The following is a 19,544-nucleotide window of genomic DNA, read 5'->3' as shown; positions in this document are numbered from 1 at the left end:
CTCTCTCACCATTTCCTTTTAGCCCTTACCCATTCACTCCTTTCCCAGTATATACTACCAGCAGGGCTTGGAGCACTGGTTTCCCCAACTCTCAGCCAGCTACCCAAATGGATGAGTGAAACAGAAAATTCTGCTCAATAAACCATACGGAGTCAACCCAGGAGAGGGTACCTAATTGTGCAAAGAATGCAAACGATGATTTGCAAGAAAGCCAGCTTGCAAAAAGTCCCAAGACTGCTCTTCAGAAGTCATATGGGAAATGGGAAGGACAGAGAAATTTACCCCTTGACTGAGCTTAATACACTAATGTGGCATTTTGGTGGGCTTTTATGGGCTATCAGGCATCCAGGTAAGGATGGAGAGATTACGGAGGTATAAATAAATGTCAAATTTCTGCTCTCAGGGATATCTGATACTTAGCAACCTATTTCAGCTGTGAGACTGCCATCAGAGAAAACCTGTGAAAGCCAAAGACACAAACATCTGTTTTAAAGCTATGGATGAGAGAGTAAGCACTGACTACAAGGCAAAATATTGAGAGAGAGGCACTGTGCTCTGAACAAGAAATGGCTCCACAGCTTACTGGCTTCTCCAGGAAGAACAAAGATCTTTTATGGACACCTCACAGGCTTGACATCCTGCTGAATATTAGGCATCTCTAAACAGTGCCTTGGCCAGCTTCTCCAATTACCCAATTGATCTTGAAATTGCTTCTGATTTTCTTTGGACAAGTTTAGAGTAGAAGAAGTGGAAGACCACACGTAGTCTGGTCAAAAATACTTCTAGACTAAAGAGAAAACAAGAAACCAGCAACAACATCTGAGGACACTGGTTAGAACTGGAGACTAGACTAGGCAATATTGCAGAGCAGGACTAAATCAGCTAGGCTGATTTATACAATAGATATTGGAAGATACAGAAAATTCTGGTACACGGCTGAAAATCACTACATCTTTTGGGGTGGGGGAAAACCAAACACAAGGATTGTGGACAAAAATGCCCTCTCCCCAGTTGGCTTACTCTCCTAGGTGGAACTATTTCTGACAGAAAAATAATTCAATTAAAAAGAGGTGCAAGACGCTTCCATGGGGCCACAACAAGGAGCTTGAAGGCCAACCGAAGCACAAACCACTCTACTCAGCTCTTGATGGTGTATTTTTTAGCCAGTTGAACTGACTGAAAAGAAATTGGCAGAAGCTGCTAATACTGAACCCCAAATATCAGAGGTGCTCCCTGCTGCGGGGCTGAAAGGGCTGCCTGACTCCCGGGACTGGGGGCTCCCCTTCCTCCGAAGGGGAGAGGAGCAGGAGGGGACGGCTCAGGACATCACTGCCATGCTCGGGCTCCTGACACACACAGGCGCCGCCGAACAGATTAAAGGTTGGCTATTTTAAATATTTGTTTATTTACCTTGTGAACTCTTCAAACAAGAAACTTTCCTAGCCTTCGAGAGGCCTTTTTATCTACCCTGGCTAATAAAAGCCATACCAGGTATTACATACACTATTTAAGTAAAAAGCAGAGCATCTTGCTCCAACAGGGAGAACACTCCCCAGCTTTCGTTCCAGTTTGGGCAATTTTTCATTTATGTATTTTTATACCAGTTTGGAAAAACCAAGTATGCCAAAGATCTTTTAAAATCCCTTTTTTGTGTGAACTATCACCAGTGCCAGAGGGAAACCTCAGGACAGAAAGAAACCCCCCAGCTGCTGGGTGAGCTTCCCAAGAAAACCACGTCACCCAAATAAAACGGGGCTTCTCTACACTTCCTCTGATGTGCCAAAGATAGTCCTGTTCCTTGAATTTGTGGTACCCTCATGAAACAAGATGCACGGCCCCCCAGAGCAGCTGGGACAACAACACGTGGTGATGCTGGAGGGCAAAGACAAAAGGGAGCTGGAGAACAGTATATACTGTGAAGCCTCTGGGATAAAACCAGGAGTGACGGCAGTGGAGCAGATGCTGAGAAGGGACCAGGGCTCTCCACAGAGCGAAGAAGCCTGGGAGATTATTCACAACTTACTTATGAACTGCCACAGACTGGGCAAAAACAGACTAAAGAGAAAACAAGAAACCAGAAGCAAAGTCAAAGGACTCTGGGTAGAATTGGAAGCCAGACCAGGCAATATCGCAGAGAGCTGGTGCTGGTGCTGCAGGCAAATGCTGGCCAGGGCAGGTCTTCTTCAAGGAAAACAAGGAGCCCAGAAGAGAAACCTGCCGAGGAGGTGAGGAATTAACGTACAAACTGGCCTTGCAATTGCGAATTTCCAGAGATGGAGCTGGCATTGGACAAAATTGGGCTGTTCTCTTTCCCACCTGGAAAAGTCATGACCTCATATGCCAATAAATCCTCAAGAAAATGAATAGGGTTTTTTTCAGTGAGAGGAAGACCGCAATGCCAGCTGACCCAGAGCAAACAGGGACTTTGCATCTCTAGGAAGATCTGAGAGAGGAAGGGACCTAATGAATAAGAGGATTGTCTTTTATTAAGATTTGGAAAACATAATACAACATTTTCCAGGAGCAAAAATGAGAAAGTTTTGAATACAAATCCTCTGAGTTGGAATCCTCTTTCCTTTATCCTCTCCCCGACTTTCTGATGGCTCTAGGAAGAGGCTCTCTATGGCAGAATGGGCAAGGATGCAAAAGCATCGCACCAAAGACTGCAACTGTCTGCCTCCGAAATCAACCTGCTGCAGTAGGCACCCTCACGGGCATGAGGCCCCCGCTCCTGCAGCTGCTCCAGCCTCCAGCCTGTTCCAGAAGAGAGACATAACATCTTTTTGTTATTTAAAAAGCTATTCATAGAGGCACAGAATGACAGAGGCTGAAGGAGAGGGAGGAGCAGGACTGGGGACAAGAGCTCATCATCCAGCTCATCATCCGAGCCTCTCCCCAGCAATGCTCCGCCAACCGAAGCTTTGCTGCAGTGGTTTCACGCCAGCGACACGACGAGGCTCATTTTCCTCCTTCGCTGCTGATGCTTGAACACAGATGAAAGCTTTCTGACTCATCCAGGGGCCTGGCAACCCTGCCCGTGTGAGTAGCTAGACGCCCTCATTAAAGGTGCCAGGATTACATCTGCCAGGATCCATACATTGGCTGATGAGGCCAAAATGCATAAAAGGGAAAAATGAAAGAAAATGGCGCCTCCACCTGCAGATCTCAAGTTATTTCGGTGATACTTCAGCACTCAGGGATTATTTTCCTGCAGTGGTAAGAAATATAGACAGGAAGCACAGCAAAAAGGCTGTGCTCGGGGAGCTGGGGGTGCTCTGTGGCACCAGTGCCACATGCACCAAGCGGGGAGAAAGCGGAAGGCTAAGCTAAACCACGCTTTCTTGTGCAAAGGCATGACAGGCCAGAAAAAAACAGAGGAAGGAGCTGGAAACAGCATCTGCACAGGCTGAGAAGTGAGCAGGATGAGTGCCCAGAGGCGCCAGCTGCCTCGGCACAGCAGGAGCTGGGATCAGCCAGAGGAAGACTCCAGCACGAGGGAAAGAGCAAGGTTTCACCCACTCTTTACAAGATAACTGCAGCACGCTTATAGAACAAAGAGGATTTGAATTTGTCTGCAGCAGAAGGGGCTGACAAGCCACAAGGGACGCAGCCTGTAGCTGCAAACAGGACTTGGCCCTTCCAGAAGTGGGGTAGGAAGATACCTGACCGTGCTGGAAATTTGCAGCAGTGGTAGTGGAAATTTGGGTAGTGGTGGAGAAGGATGGAAGAGCAGCTGGGGGAGGCCCCCGTACCAATTTTCTCTGCATCTAATTAGCAGCTTCTGGAGCCGCCTCTGTGTTTCGCTCATCAGTACAGAGCAGCCAACAACTCTTGGCTTGCAGCCTCCATAAAGCTACTTCCTACTGCTGAATGTCCTTCCAAGGATGATTTGCCTGCTGCACTGATGTTGCTCTTGGGGAAGCACAGGAGAGGGACAGCAGCACCACCAAATAATCAGAGACAATGGCTTCGCAATCCAGCTAGTTACTGGGCAGCGTTCCTAATGCCCTGCACACAGCATGGTGCCACACCATGGAGTTGCAAGCAGGTGTCATTGAGATCGTAGCCAAGACCTCAAATCACTAGACTGACACATGTTCTTCTCAAACCACCATCCCCCTTCTAAACATTCTCAACCTTCTTTTACAGAAGGGCATTATGCTGAAGGAGAAGAAAACAAGTTAAGCGCCTGCCTGTAGAGCAAGGAGAGACCATGGAGAGCAGCTGGTTTCCCTGAAAGCAGGTGGGGAGTTGGGGCTTCAGAAGGCAACAGCTCCGCAAGCTGTCAGGACACCACAGGCTTGAGGGAGACAGAGAGCAGGAGGTGGACAGCCCCAAACATGGATGGCCCATAGGGCAGATTTAGATAGAGCAGGAGCAGGGAGATTAATGCAAAACCTCAGCTGCCCCAAAAGCAACAGCAATCTGAGAAGGAAAAGGCTGAGTAGTTTGGGATGAACTAGTCGGCAGTCCAAGCTCAGTTTTGTCCTGAAACCTCATCTCAAATAACTGCACCATCCAAGCTGTGGAATAGCTGCTGCTGCCTTGGAGACCTCACTTACGGTTCCACCCACAGGTCTTCCTTTGCTCAATTTCATGTTTTGTCCCCACGGGGACAAACAGAACAGCCTCTTGGCACTAACATTTTAGAAATGATGTTGTTGCCCAGACCCTCCAACCTTCCTTCTCCTGCAGGCCTAGCCATGCCCACCCAAGGGGAGTGGGTTCAGAGAGAAGGTGGCGTGATCCCAGCCCACAACTTTAACATTTCAACGTTTAGACACTGTAAACCTACGAGGTTTTATTTGTTTAAAAGTGAGCCCCCAAGCCCAGCACCCCCCTGGGGCTCAGACCACCTCTCTTCCCTTGGGAAAGCCAGCTCAACAGGCTGTGCAATGTCATCTCCAGCTGCACGCTTCGAGAGCACGGCATTGGTGCCGTCTGCCTCCCACATGGGAGCTGTACCTGCATCACAGACCCTCGAGGCTGACAAGATAATCCTACGATGCTGAACATCCCTTGTGCAAACACAGTCTGGGACAACAGAATTTCTGTGCCAGCAGACACGTCTCCTTCTCGGTGACGTTAGCTAATCCAACAACGCGCTCTTCTCAGCACAGCTGTATCCGCTGCAGAGCTTCAGATAACGAAGCCACTCAGCTATAGGTATGCCTTTTTCTTACTCACGGCTATCACAATTATAGTAGCAAAACTATAGTTACTCAGATCACACACCTTAGGTTTGAAAAGCTGGGGGTGCCCAGGCATCATTTTACCACATCAGCAGTTTACAACCTGTCATCTGCAAACTCCATCTACAAGTTCCACCAAAGGCAACTAAGAGAAACAAGCCTTTAACTACAAGCAGCCTCTAGTCCCACTGGAGACTTTTACAGATTCAAAAACAGGTTGAAACACCACTGCATGGTGATCCAAAACACTGAGACCTGGCCAGTGATCCCACCACTGTGAGGAAGTCAGTATTTAGTAGAGAAAATCAGAGGATGGTAGTTACTCCAGGAACCTGATACACTAGAGACAAGTATGAATTATATTCACAACAACTAGAACTGGGGCTGAGACATATCTACCTGGCACGTGAGACCAGCAGGAGTGAACGTTTCCAGATCAGATCAGGGAATATTCCAAAGAAGACAGAGAGAATTGGAAAAGAAAGCTACACAGACTCCTACATAGCTCACTTCTACTCTTTCATGGGAGCCATAGGAGCACTTACAGTTGATATCATCAGAGCTAAAAGACTGATGTCATTAGCTAGCAGCCAGCAGCAAGCAAAGAAAAGGACAAGAAAGGGAGAGAAAGAGAGAATGGCTGCTGCCCACCACACCCAGCTTGATGGACAAGCAGCTCCTCAAAGATGCTCAGTGAGCAGCACTGCTGAGGCAAGACAAAGATTACTCTGTACTGCCCAGCTGGGGAACGAGGTTGCATATTGTTTCTGGTTTTAAGGTGAGTTTTAGGGTAGCATAAGGTAGAAAATGGACAGTCCAGAAAACTGCTACACTTTCCGTCTCCAGGTCTGGCATGGGAAGCACAAAGCAAAGACACTCCAACATACATCAGCAAGAGCAAAACATTCCCTAGAAGATGTCCACTCCATTCCAGCTCCTCCTGGTGAGGTTACACCATGGCACACGCTTACATAAAAAGCAAATTTTAAGTCACTACCTTATTTCACAAAAGACACCAAGAAGCTATTAGATGTCAACTTGTGCCTACCACCAATCTAGACTGTATCTGAACCAGTGACCCAGAGGTGAAAGGCCCATGCCCCATTACCAGGCTCCAGAGACAAGTGATCCCCTCAAAACAGTAGGTTCCTGACAGGCATTTTCAAAAGGGCACAAGCAATTATGAGAGCGTCACAAATCACTTGACAATATGCCCATTATACAACGCATTTTCAGCAAATAGCAGCCTTTACACTGGAAATAAATAGAAAAGAGCAGTAGATGGGTGCTAGATGGAAGAACATTAATTCTCCATCACATTTCATCCCTAATGGACTGAAGTACAAATGTAAGTATGGGCATCACCTACTTTAACTGCCATAATTTGCCCACTTGGTTTGTGGACCATTTTGTTGACAGAACCATAAGCGCCTCGTCCAATTTCTCCAAGGTCTTTCAAGTCCTCTGCTGTAAAATCCCAATGTTGTTCAGGGGAAATCTTCAATTTTCCTGATGATTCAATGCTGTGTGTTCTCAGTCTCTCTCTGTCAAAAATATTGGGAAGCAATTTTTCCACATTTTAAATAGTCTGTAAATTTCTCTTTTCAGCACTTGATTAAACATTAGAAGAGAGGGGTTCACAAAGGCTACAGCAACAATCTGACTCCACGAAGGATTTTGGTTGGGGTGGGGGGTGCAGGGGTGAGGGAAAATGTTAAATCAAAAATGACATACACTTGCCCACAGCTTCAATTAAGGATAAGTTTCTCCAGCTGCGGCATAAAATTCAATGTGTCTCATATAGTAGAGTCATTCTAATCACTCATTTACACAGTTCTTTCTGCTTTGCACAAAATACATCAGGCTTCAAGCAGGATCTGGTAACATGCAGAACCAAGTCTGAAGAGCACTCCCCAGCCCCATCTCCCCAAAGCTTCTGCAGCTCTACACCACCACACTCCCAGCAACTGTCTCCCTTCTAGCTGGGTTTCTATGCAACACAGGCAAGATCTTCCATGTGAATCAAGGGGACTTTAGAAAGAGTTTGCTCTTAACGGAAAACTGCAATTAATTTAAAAAAAAAAAATTTAGGTAATCATTTAATTTATTCAAAAACAAATAACGAGCCAATAATTCGTATTTATAAAAAACAAGACCAGTTGTTTGTGACATATGAAAACAAAAACTGACTGTCCAAGTGTGTCTTTACGAAACACCTAAATTAACGTTCTTGGGCAAACATTGCTCCTACTGAAGCCACAGGATTTGTCCAGGTGAGAAGCAGAACAATGCCCAAAATTTGTAGGACAGAAGAGTTCAACAGTTGTTTTAAGGTGCCCCAATTACTTGTTCAAATGCAGCAATGCTGTCACTGAATTAGTAGGAAATGCACAAGTATTTTCAATACTTTTCATCTTAAAATGCCATGCAAATTTTCAGTTTTTCATTAATTAATTAGCTGATTTGCACTTCTTGGGTCGTAAAGTAAGCCAAAAGCCTGAGTTTTCCACTTTCAAGTAGCATGAACAGCATGAAAGACAATTCCCACTGCAGGGCACACCGATCTCGCACAGACATTAAAGCAAACAGGTACTTCTGACCACCTTGTGTACAAGGGAGATTCTGTCAAACTCATCCCTCGGACTCTGATCACTTCTTTGGGGCATTTGATCAAGCCACCACTCACTCGTCCAGGGTCTGGCCAAACAAGCAGAACATACATGAAGTATTCAATCAAATGCATAAAGCTTATTGAGTTTATCAGCCAGAGGAATAAACACATTATGGCCGATTCCATGCTGATAAACGCAACAGTCTGTCAACCAGCAGCTACCCTGTTGGACGGTGGACCCAACCATGACCTCCCCCGGGTTTTATTTGGAACCCGGGTTTTGCGAGAGCAATGACGTCAGGTCCAAAGGTCAATTGACTGGAACAGCTATGGTTCAAATGGCTTCATCTGCTGCACTTCAGCTTCTCTGTGATGCTTTGGTTTAGCACTTTCCGGGCTTTGAGCAGCTGCATGTCCTGAACCCTTGACCCGTTCGATGAAGAGCCTTGCTGAACACCTCCTCTCACCACTTCTGTGCTGTGCCTGCCCTGGTCTTTCCTGCTCTCTAACTTGCCTAGTTTGAGATTTTCAATCTGCCGCTCCCTACAGCGTCCCTCCACTGCCCTTAGGAATAATTCAGGGAACCTACTGATAGTGCTACAATATGGCACAGATGTGACGGACGCAGCAGCCCGCAGAGGCAGAGATAGCATCCCTTCGTTGGCACTATTTACATATCTTTGCGTTTCTGTGCATAATAAAACACTGCACTGAGTGGGGTTCTCCATGGAATCTGCTTACTAAAAAGCAAGGAATGAAAATAAGGCAGTAAAATGACAAAAAAAAGAACAGAACAGAATAAAAAAAGAAAAGAAATATATGAAAAGAAACGAAACATGACCTCCGGGCTTGCCAGCTGTCTTGCAGGCAGCTTATGTTGGAAGCTGCATGAATCAATTACTATCTAACAGCTCAACCATCCTATTTTGTCAGTACCATAAAAATAGTTCTTCTTTTGATGGAAGAAGGTAAGTGACAAGCATCATGCCGAGGAGGCACCAGCAAACGGGCATTTCCTGCTACCTCCTGCCAGCTGGAGAGAGCTGGAGAGCTAAATCTTGTTCAAAAAGGCGGGGAAAAAAGGCAGAAAGGTGTTACCAGGAGGGTGAAATGTGAGATTTGATTTTCCGAGCAAAACCTTGCCGTCTCTTGTTTCAAAACAATCTTTCATATTGAAATTCTCATAGAGTTAAAAAATTTAAATGTTGATGTGGTTTATTCAAACTAAGCAATTAAACCCATCTACACTCTTCCCTCTGTCTGCTTTTCTGCCCAGGAAACTTTGCTTTTCTTACCCTACATCAGAAAGGAAAGCAAATTTGAATTCATTATTTCCTTGTTACACAAGAAGCCTGTTTCTCCCCAGCTGTAGCGTGAAAGCAGATCTGTGCCATTGTTCCCACAGCTGCAGGATGGGTGGTTCGAGCCGCCGGGAAGAAGATGTGAGCTAGGAAATACCCGCTCCGCGGGTCTGCACCCAGTGCCCTCTGCAGCTGTATTCTGATGTGGAGCAGCGGTGCTCCAGGGGTTTGGATCAAGATGTACTGTCACCATCCACCCACAAAACCTCACGGGTTGGAGCTCAGCTTAATTTCCATTATGTATTTATGATGCCATCTGCTTGTATTGTAATCACAGTTCCTGCTTATCTTTTTTCAAATACCCAGGGAAATGGTCAAATAACCAAATGACAAGTTTGACAGAGTGACAGACACTTTAATATAGATTTTGCTCATTTAGCCAATTTGTCACATGTAAACGATGCAGTTTTCCTTTAAGCAGCATGGCCTATCTTAAGAGTCAGTAACTGGAACACAATGATTACTTTTAGCATCAAAAAACTACACTTTGTATCAGGAATTTTTCAGTGTAAATCAAAATCCCAAGGGATTTCCATGCCAAGAAAGCAAATCTAGAACATAGACTCTCTGCATTGATATTAAATGGGAATTTTCTGATGTAAAATTGAGTGAGGCAATAAGAACAAATAAATAATCAATGCAGTACATCTATTACCAGATTTGCACTGCTGCAGATATATGGGGACATAAATCCATAGGGCAGACATGCCCCCAAAATATAAAAAAGTCTGCCTAAACCCTGCACTACATCCTAGGGCACTGGATACTGCAACAACTTGCTTCAGAAAATAGAAGGGTAACCACACAGAACAGTGTCTAGTGAAGGTGAAAAGTAATTAACACCCAGTCCCTGCTTCTGCAACTGATCAGATTTCAGTGCCTGTGTTTAGTGCTCATTAGAGTTTGCACAGATGCGGTCAGACATATGCCTCCTCTTACCGTTTCATTTTTAAGCTGTGCAATCCAAGTCTCTCTCAGGCTGGGAACATTGGGCAGAATTGGGCATATATTCTCCAAATGATCAGGATGTCTAAAATGGACTTGTGGGGCTTTGTGTATGATTTTAAAAAAAAAAGTAAATAGCTAAAGAGGGCGAGATACTCCTCAAACAATTAAAAGCAGGATTTTCAAATGTGCCTTAGGGACTATAGCTCCTGTTGACTTGTCCAGGACTTGAGCTTCCAACTCCCTGTCTTGCTTTTGAAAAGTTTTAAAAGCAAAAAAAAAAAAGACGATGGGCTCAGGAGGTCGTTGCGATTACTGCACTTAAAAGGCACCAATGTATTGGTCTTACTGCAGATGGTTACTATGCTTGTCACAGCAGTTATTCCAGGGATTAGGAGCACCAAGCAAGACAACAACTTCTCCAAACAGTTGCCCTTTGTCAGAAATGAAAACGTTTGTGGGTCCAGCTTGGCAGGAGGCAGGCGGACGGCTGGCGCCAGGCACCACAGCCGGGCCAAGGACAGGGTCACACGCATTCGGGACAGGAGGTTGCTCACTGCAAGCTTGGCGAGCTAGACCCGCGCGGGAAGGTCTGCAACGGCTAGAGGCCCACAAAACCTCCTGGGAAGAACCACAGAGACATTGGGAAGCTCTCGGACAGGCTGTTAGTTCCCCAAGCCCTGCTGTTAGCACCGAACTACAGGGATGCCAAAACCTTTCAAAACAAGCACTTCCTTGGCATGAAAAAGAAGGACAGTGGGGAGAAGCAGAGAAAAGTTGGTGCATTTTTTAAGCAAAACTGAAAGTTCTCAGACATGAAGCAAGGCCAGAAAGATGCTGTAGGTAGCTATCTATCTCCTCTTTGTTTTACTTCGTTAAGAGTTCTGCAGGACTCAAAAAAGCCCAAAAGTTGAGGTATTCGACATTACAGTTGACATGAATAAAGCAAATCTGCAGAGTGAAAAAGATCCAAGCAAACAAGTTGTGTTTCACAAGCCTGCCTAGTGCTGGATTCTTCTAGGAAGTCTCTCATTAAAGCTCTTATTTACACTACAGTTAATAAGAATATATTCTACTTCTCCACAAGTTTGGTAAAAGCTGCTGGACACAATGGGAGTTTAGAAACTGACTTGTGGTCAATCAGCCAAAGGAATGCCAAAACGTAAATCCTAACAAAAAAGCTTCCATGCAAACTGCAGGGTTTTAATAACACTGTGCACTGTTTGTAACTTCAGAGTAAAAACATGGCTTATGACTTTGGCTAACGTGTTTCTACCAAGTCCTTCAAATAGCCTAGAGAGGTTGTAATGCTTCTATCTCAATGCCTGTGTTAACTTATAAAACAGTTTTCAGAACCTGCAGGCTAACACTAATAAAATAGCAACCCTACTTTAAATTTTACTGGAGAAAGTCTCCAGAAGAAATGTTCCTTTTTTCTTCTAGAGGGCTGAAAACATTGGTGCTCTCAAATCTTTCAGATTTTCGTGAGAAGAAATTTCTGCTTCCAATAAGCTGATGAGCAACGGCATCCTTTCAAGAGAGGCAGAACTAAACTGGTTTTGCTCTGACCCATGTAAGCTGTCCTGAGGCTTAGTTATATTTAATAACAGATTCCTAGACGTGAAGAAGAGATACAGAAAACGTGTCAAAGGAAGGAAATAATTTAGTTTTGCATCTCTTCGCTACTAAGTCTAAAAGCAAGAGTACACTTGCTCCCTTTCACCATGACCAAGTGACAGAACTTCTCCCTAGCATTGCTCTGGCTTTCTATGTTCCTCCAAAACTTTATTTTAAAGATATTAACTAGAAGATTGCACAGCCCCTTCCACAGCCGTCAAGACTCGGTCCAGCACACGCTCAAGGCTGCAAAGAGTCTCCCTGACTTCAATGGGGTTTGGCTGAGGCTTTTAAAATGTCAGTATTTTGTATTAAGCTCCCCTGGTAAACTACTGAGTTATAATGGATTTTGATTAACCCTGCCCTTGACACAGACGAAACCTCTCAATTCATCGTGGTGAAGCCTGTACCGAACTTAACTGAGCACATTAATCTCAAACTCATTTTGATTTGGACATGAGCCAGACTGCAGCACATCTGCTGAACCCATCACGGCTGGGGTATTCAAAGCTTACGCTGGATTCAAGCATTTCAGAATACCACCAGAAAAACCTGAGCTAATTAATTTAAATAACTCTTCTGAGAATGCTGACTCTTCTTCTGAAACATTACATCTCCTGAGCCACGGTCAGCTACCCAAGAAAGAACAGGAAACAGAGACATAAGCACATCCATAAGAATCAACAGAAGAACTCGAATATATACTTTAAATAGTTTGCAAAATGATACTGAGATGCATCATCATTATCATTACACAAAAACCACTCAATGGAATGACACTATTTCTGAGACAAATTCCATTACTTTAATAGATGCCATTTTTGCGGGTATGGAAAATATTTGACAATGGCTAACAGACAGTTAAGCTTACTGTAGCCTGCTGGAAAGTTTCTGGATGAGGTCCGCTTCTCTCCTTTTGAAACTGAACGGGACAATGTGATTACTACCCAGGGTTGCTTGTGTATCACTTCAGCCAGGAAAAGTTGTGAAAATGACAGGAAAACATGGTGCTGTTATCACATGACACAATAACGTATAACACAACACTCATCTAGTCACACTACCCACGGAGTGCTTAGCATTAAGAATTAGTGAGCTGTATATTTTTCTTCCAAATTTCACCTAAGCAACCTCCCCTCATTGGGAGCAATGCAGCATCTGATGATTTGAACTGTATTTTAACATATTACATCATAAGCAATGTGTTTTCTTACAGCAATGGCAATTATTATTTCCAACTGTATTATTACTATGATTAGAAATATGAATAATTGCATTCAACTTACTAACCAAATACCCATATGTTAGTGACATGCTGTTTCCTCGAGGCACATTGACCATCACTGCTCTTTTTTCTTGTGGTCTCTAAAGCAGAACTTAGTAAAAAAATTTTTTTTTTTTTTAATCTAGCTTCCATCCTGAATCCACCAGTCTAGGATTGGTGGTATCTCCCAGGTGGGCTTGTTCATCTTACCCCTCTCTTAATGAATAAGTTGGAATGACTTGAACAACTACGTCCTTTCTTATTACCTCCAGAGCCACACAACTAACAGATAAACAAAGGTTAATTACCACTCTGTATTACAAGATTTCTCTAAGAGCAAAAATCAGGTTCTGGATCTCCAAGTCCCTCAAGCTGTCCAGCTTTGGAAATCTCCTTTTGCCGATACAAGGATGTGCTATCTCAGAACGGTTCGAGTAGCTCAAGCAAGATGCGCTCCTGCTAAGCACTTTGCGGAGGATACACAGAAAACATGCACTCAAGTATTTGTACAAATGACCAACGCAGCTATCTACAAATGGTCAGCAGTGCAAACTTAGGGTTTTGCTCAGCTCCTTGTTGGAAACACTTGAGAGAGGTAGATAATGAGCACTGTTATTTCAACTACATGAAACATTTCTGTTTCAACTACTCTAACAAGTGATTTTTCCAATTTAAACTTCTGTATGTCATAAAATTCCAACCCTACTCTGGGAAAGCTAAAAGCTCTCCAACTTCTCCTTGGGGATTTATTTTCTATTTGGGTTTAAAAAAAAACTTTGAGCTGCATCACAGCCTGAAATAACCTGAAATTCAGTGCCAAGAATGTACCTGGCAGTATTTTTCTTTCTGTGGCAGACAAGGACAGATGGGAGACAAAGAAAACACCTAACTGCAAGACAGAGATTGCTTTTTCAGAGATGCAGCTACCATAAATGTGGTAACCAAAAGAGAGCTCATAACAAGGCTAAGTAGACCAAATGTGACTTGTATTTTAAAAGTGGCCCTCCTCTAAGACATAAGACTTCTACAGACCAGTGAAAGCAATTGCCTGTTGAAGGTCCCCATGCTCCACGGTCTATTAGTATGGCGAGATTTTAAATGTTGGCCTCCTCCGAGATGGCTGCATGGGGCACAGTTTTCTCCACTGACTTTCAGGAGCCAAGAAATAATTTTCTGTAAGCTCTGTAAGGATGCTTACAGAAAATTAAGGATGTTCTAAGGATTTAGGCCAATGGTCCCAGAGAATCACCTTTCCCATTTTCACTGGTATGAAATACCCTCCTAGAACATCAGAGAGACAAAACAAACCCAACTGGATTATAGAGAAGCTCCCACACTCCTCAGAGAGGACAACCGCCTTCATGCTGCTTAGCAAGAGATACTTGAAACAATCACTTTCAACTGATCCGCACTTATCTCTGCAAAGGCATCAGTTATGTTGGGCATGAAGGACCAATTGCTCATCCAGATTTACTCGAAGCATATTTTACAAAGGAGGGAATTAAAACAGGCTCAAAGATAAGACCATTTAGGGTCGCCATAATCCACTGTAGACTGGCTTGGCCATTTGCTCTCTCTTTGCTGAGGTTTCCCAAAATGGAGGGACCTTCACGATGGGAGGCAAGAACATCTACCTGAATCTCAAAGACGTCTGTAGTTTTCACTGACATAATATACCACGAACCCAGTTAATCTAATTCCTTTTCAGAAGTCAGTTCCTCAAACAAGCAGAATGGCAAAGCAATTCAGGCCTGCAGGCCAACCCCCACCTCCATCACATCCATCCAATCCACCACAATGTCCCTTCCATGACCTCTTTGTACAGCAGCTGTTTTTCCTGGGTGCATCCTGTTCATGCAGTCCAGATGTCCTCCACAGTACAAGCTGAAAGTCACTCATTTATGCAAAGGATGAAAACAGAAGTTGTTGAAGATGACGTGTGGGGTCAAAGCAGTCTCTGAATCTGCAGTCTCTCCTCTCTTTATTCTCCGTCTCTTGATGTGTACAGAAGACAAAAGGGATGATTGATTCCCAGTTTGAACCCACAAAGCAGAAGAGTCGGCTCACTGTAGCCAGTGTAAAATGCAAGATATTTTACTACGAGGTGGTGATTGATGTCTGAAGAGATAAAGGATGTACTCTTGCTCTGATGAAACGCAGTGTGAACCCGAGTACGCAGAATAGCCATAAGCAAGGTTTATTCCTACAGCTAGCAATGGCAGTTGTTTATTGGGGTTTCCTGCAGTAATGTGGTTTGCAAGGTCCACATCTGGAAACGTAGGGTTCGAATCCAACTTAAATCACAGATATGAATAGTGGTGGTCCATATATAAAATCCTTTCTGTATGTCACACAGCCAGAATAAAAATGTCTGTGCCTGACCACCTCAGATTAACTGGAGTCCAACAGTGATAGCCACTTAGGCTCAGAAACCAGATACGCCATCTGTACAATACAGCGGAGACCACTCCTATACACAGGCATCAAGCTCAGGTCAATGTGTAAGCGATATTCTACTTTGTTACATGTAAATAATTATTAACAGTATATTTATCCAAAAAATGGGCAGAGACCAAACCTGTGTGCGCTCACATATATACATATACATTCACAGATGTTACATACAATAATCTGCTTCATCCCATTTTCCTCTCCAAACACCAGCAGGTTTTGCATATTAAGCTTGCAGTTACTGTATTTGCCCAAGAAGGAGGGAACGTGGGGATATAGGCTCTCTTCAGCCTCAAGACTTCATCCATGTTCCAGGACTCCGGTCCCTAAGACACAGAGGATGGGACACCTATTGTCCCTGTTGACCTTGGGTCGATCCCCGGCTCAGAAAGCCGGATTCATGGGTCTAGAAGAGAAGCAGCTAAAGGAGAAAGGCCAAGAGGGCAGTCCACGCTCACAGATGTTATATAAAGACGAGCAACAGCGTCTCCTGCTCCCTGAATAAATTTTAACTGAAATCAGACCTGTCTGACACGTTTTCAGAGCATGCCTTACAAACTGGTGAGTTCAGATATGGGGATGCTCAATTTCCTCTCTCAGGCAGAACAGCAGCGATGCACACAGCCCAACAGATCCCTGGGGCACCTTGGGACACAGATAACACACAGGTGTCACAGGGTATTTTTGATCAAAAAGCTCAAGTCCCAGAGACTGCTTATCGCTAGACGGAGGAAGGGAGAAATTTTGGCAACTCCCAGTTCCCAAATGGAATTCTGGATCTCACCTATACTTCTTAATCATAAAAAGTTACTGTTGAATGTAGATAATCAGACCATTTGAAGACTCAGAGGTGGCAATGCATCACACCTTCTCTATAAAGCATGAAATATGAGTTTTAGATGGCTTACAGAATTTACCAGATAAAATGGTAAAGCACAGACACATAGGTCTTAAAATACTCAGAAAAATACACCGACAGATTCAAACGTTATTGAAAAGCCCAACATGAATGGAGCTGTGATCTCCCATTTTCTCTCTAACCCTCCAAAGAAGATTAGGGTGTTTTTGTGTCATGAATGCTTTTAAAATCTCCGCACACCACGATTTACAATCAGTTTGCATGTAAGCATGTACACTGCTGTCCTTGCTAGGGGATGCAGCACCTAGAAATAAAGGAAAGGGAAAAAAAAAAAGAGACAAAATCGTGCTTCTGTTATCACAACAGTATGAAGGGAACAGAAGAGCTGATACCGACTCTGAAACTACTTGACCTACTTTCACTTCTCTTAAATAAGCATTGCAGTAGTTACATCTTCGTGTGAATTATGCAGCTATGCCAGGACCAGATGTGTCCCTCCTGATGTGTGAAGAGGGCTTTAACTCAGAAATCCCTGGGGTGTACTGAACACTAACATGACAGCCCTGTTCCTGCCAGACCCAGTGCCGCCTCTGAAATATCGGGACACAAGCAGCAGAATTAAATAAAACCGAAATTCTTAAGCCAACCAAACCCTCCATAATCTGAAACGTTGAACTTCTTTCAAACAAAAGCAGCACCGTCCCCCATCTCAAACACAGCAAGGAGACTGGGGGAAATTTCCAACTCTCCAATGGTCAGTATGACAGACGTTTCTCAAACCATCTTCTCCATTAGACCACGCAATTTATTACTAAAGCATCGACTTCGTACCCAGGTTTATAAACCTGAGCTTTTTAAACCAAGCGGACTAAGCAAGAAACACGGTCACCCCCTGGCTCCCCTCCAGGCTCTGGAGCGTGACAGATACCTCCAAAGCAGGAGCTTGGTCCTGAGCAGGCTGCAGGCAGCTGACTCCAGCCATGAGCACGGATGGAGTCAAGGATGATGACTCCTAAGTTATGTGTCTCAGGGGAGGATCTGGCCAGCTACAGGTCACCCATGGAGCCATGTTACTAGACAAAGGGTAAGCAGCACATCTCGCTAAAAGCCAAGCACTAGAAGGAAAGTCCACGGGATACTTCTATCCAAGGGAGATATCGCCCAGCTTTGCTCTTCCGTACAGCCTCTGTGGGGACCAATATGCAACCACACTGATGCAGGTTTGATGGCGAACAAAGTCAGGCTCAGTTTGGAAATGAACATTTCCATCTCATTGCCCTATCTGATAATTTTCGAATTTCCATCGAACCAGAATGCTTCATCTCCCTCCACACACCATTCAACTCAGCAGAAAAAGTATGCTGGTCAACTCAAAACTGCTGGTCTTCAGAGATTCTCCTCAGACACAATCTCTGTGTCCCTGGAGCAGGAAAACTGTGGAGTTGTCAGCATCACTAAGAACACCTTCACAGGCAACACAGGATGGCAGCTCTGCCCCTCTCCCTTCCCACCTTCCCTCGCCCAAAGTGCCGGTGAAAACAGGAGCGTAAGCGTCAGACATCATGCCTTGAATTAGGAAACGTTGCCCATTCATGCCTTGGTGTGTCCCAGACAGCTGTGTGCCAGCTGCCAGGACCTGCGAGTGACCGAGGACGGCCGCGTCCCCGCAGGGGCCCGCAGAGGCAGGGGGTGCCCAGGCGGCTGCGGGCAGGCACAGCAGTCTCCAGCCTCCCCCACTGCCACCACGGGCTCCTCCTCCACTCCCACCACCCAGGCTGCTGTCCCCACTGGGCAGGACGGGCCAGGTCCTGGTGCTTTGGAAGGTAACTGCCGCTACCACCATTTTCTGACAGCCTCTTACCCGTTGGTCGCTCTTCCCCACCGTGGGAGGGACGGGCCTCCCTCACGCACCAGGAAGGGCACCCATTTCACACCGCATGGCGCACCGAGAGGGTCACGGCTGCAAGGTCAAAATGCTGCTCCCAGATGAGCAGCTCTGACCACAGCCATGTGCGTGCAAGAGCCAGGACAACCGCTTCTAACTGTGCCGGCAATGGGACGGGTAACACAGAGCTAACCTGTGGACCACAGATCATCAGGAGATCCCTGTTGATCTCCCTACCCCATCACAAGCTTCTGGCCTAACCTTTACCTCTTCCAAATTACAGCATGCCCCAGCTTCCCATCTGCAAAATGGGGAACACAGAGTTTTGTGCAACCATTTAGGTTTGCAAAGCTAAACCACTCAGCACATGTGAAGCACTCAGAACCCATGGGAGCCAGATTAGTATACAATATCGGGTTGTATTTGATTTAGATACCCAAATGTAGATGATTAGGTTTCCAGAAGTTCTGAGCAGCCCAGGTCCCAAAAGTATGGCAGGAAGCTAGATGCTCAGCACCTCTGAAAAGATCAATGTGAATAAGCTTAATGGAGATAGACGAGCTCCACATTTTGGTTCCAGTCATGGAAGGCCTAAATTCAGAAGCAAAGTGCTGAGATATCAAAACCCTGGCAGAAAGAAGAGAACAGTCCTACTAGGGCACTGATGATCCAAGGGACATGGAAGTTGTTAGAGAAATTTATTCTGGAAGCAGCAGACAACAAAAATCTCTGCAGAGCAGGATTAGCACCTTAGAGAAATACCAAAACTTAGAAGAAAAAAAGAAAAAAAAAAAAAGACCTTAACGCAGCATGAGTCAAAATCTCACGCTAGCTTTGAGAGCACCTTCTCTGAAGGGACAATCTACTTGAAGTCTGAGATACTCAGCATGCGTGTTTTACAAACCATATCACCTCTTTGTCATCTAGGCCACAGAGATCACTGGCCAAATGAACTTGTAAACTTCTGGAAGAAATAGGAAGGTAAAATACAAAACAAAACTCATCAATTTGTCAAGAAAGCTGCTGAAAAACCTGATGTTTAAGAAACAGTAGCACTTAAACTATGGTGATGTTTGTATTAAAAGTGAAAGCCTGTTTTCCACAGACTCACTCAAACATTTAAATGTATTTGCTAAGTCCTTGGAGGATCCATTTTACTTGTGCTTACTTGAAAATACAAGCAAGTTTCCCAGTGTTTACATTCAGACACCGCAACTTTCAAGAAATGTTGCGGAACAGTCACAGAAAAAAATTCAAATTCTTAACTGGTACCTTTTAGACTGCAACCTATCTCTAAGGCTTCCAGGCATCAACCCTGCGACATGAAGGTATCATGTGCCAGAAAGGTGTCAGAAATCA

The 19,544-nt window shown here is 44.7% G+C and overlaps 1 protein-coding gene across 6 annotated transcripts in view; it reads right to left on the bottom strand.

Moving 5' to 3' along the window:
- The window catches only part of MAP2K4 (mitogen-activated protein kinase kinase 4), a 102,387-nt gene that overhangs the window by 39,425 nt on the left and 43,418 nt on the right, over window positions 1-19,544 (bottom strand). For 4 of the 6 annotated variants that reach the window (XM_075169760.1, XM_075169765.1, XM_075169764.1 and 1 more), the window contains one exon: window positions 6,562-6,736. In XM_075169760.1, the coding sequence (XP_075025861.1) occupies window positions 6,562-6,736 (175 nt within the window). Of the gene's footprint in view, window positions 1-6,561; window positions 6,737-10,103; window positions 12,531-12,597; window positions 12,694-19,544 lie in introns of those variants that run through there. The other 2 variants (XM_075169759.1, XM_075169762.1) reach the window with 2 other exon arrangements.

Source organism: Calonectris borealis, chromosome 20 (assembly GCF_964195595.1).
Source record: "Calonectris borealis chromosome 20, bCalBor7.hap1.2, whole genome shotgun sequence".
NCBI lineage: Eukaryota > Metazoa > Chordata > Aves > Procellariiformes > Procellariidae > Calonectris > Calonectris borealis.
The sequence above is the reverse complement of the archived record's forward strand: the minus strand, read 5'-3'. Positions and strand labels throughout refer to the sequence as shown.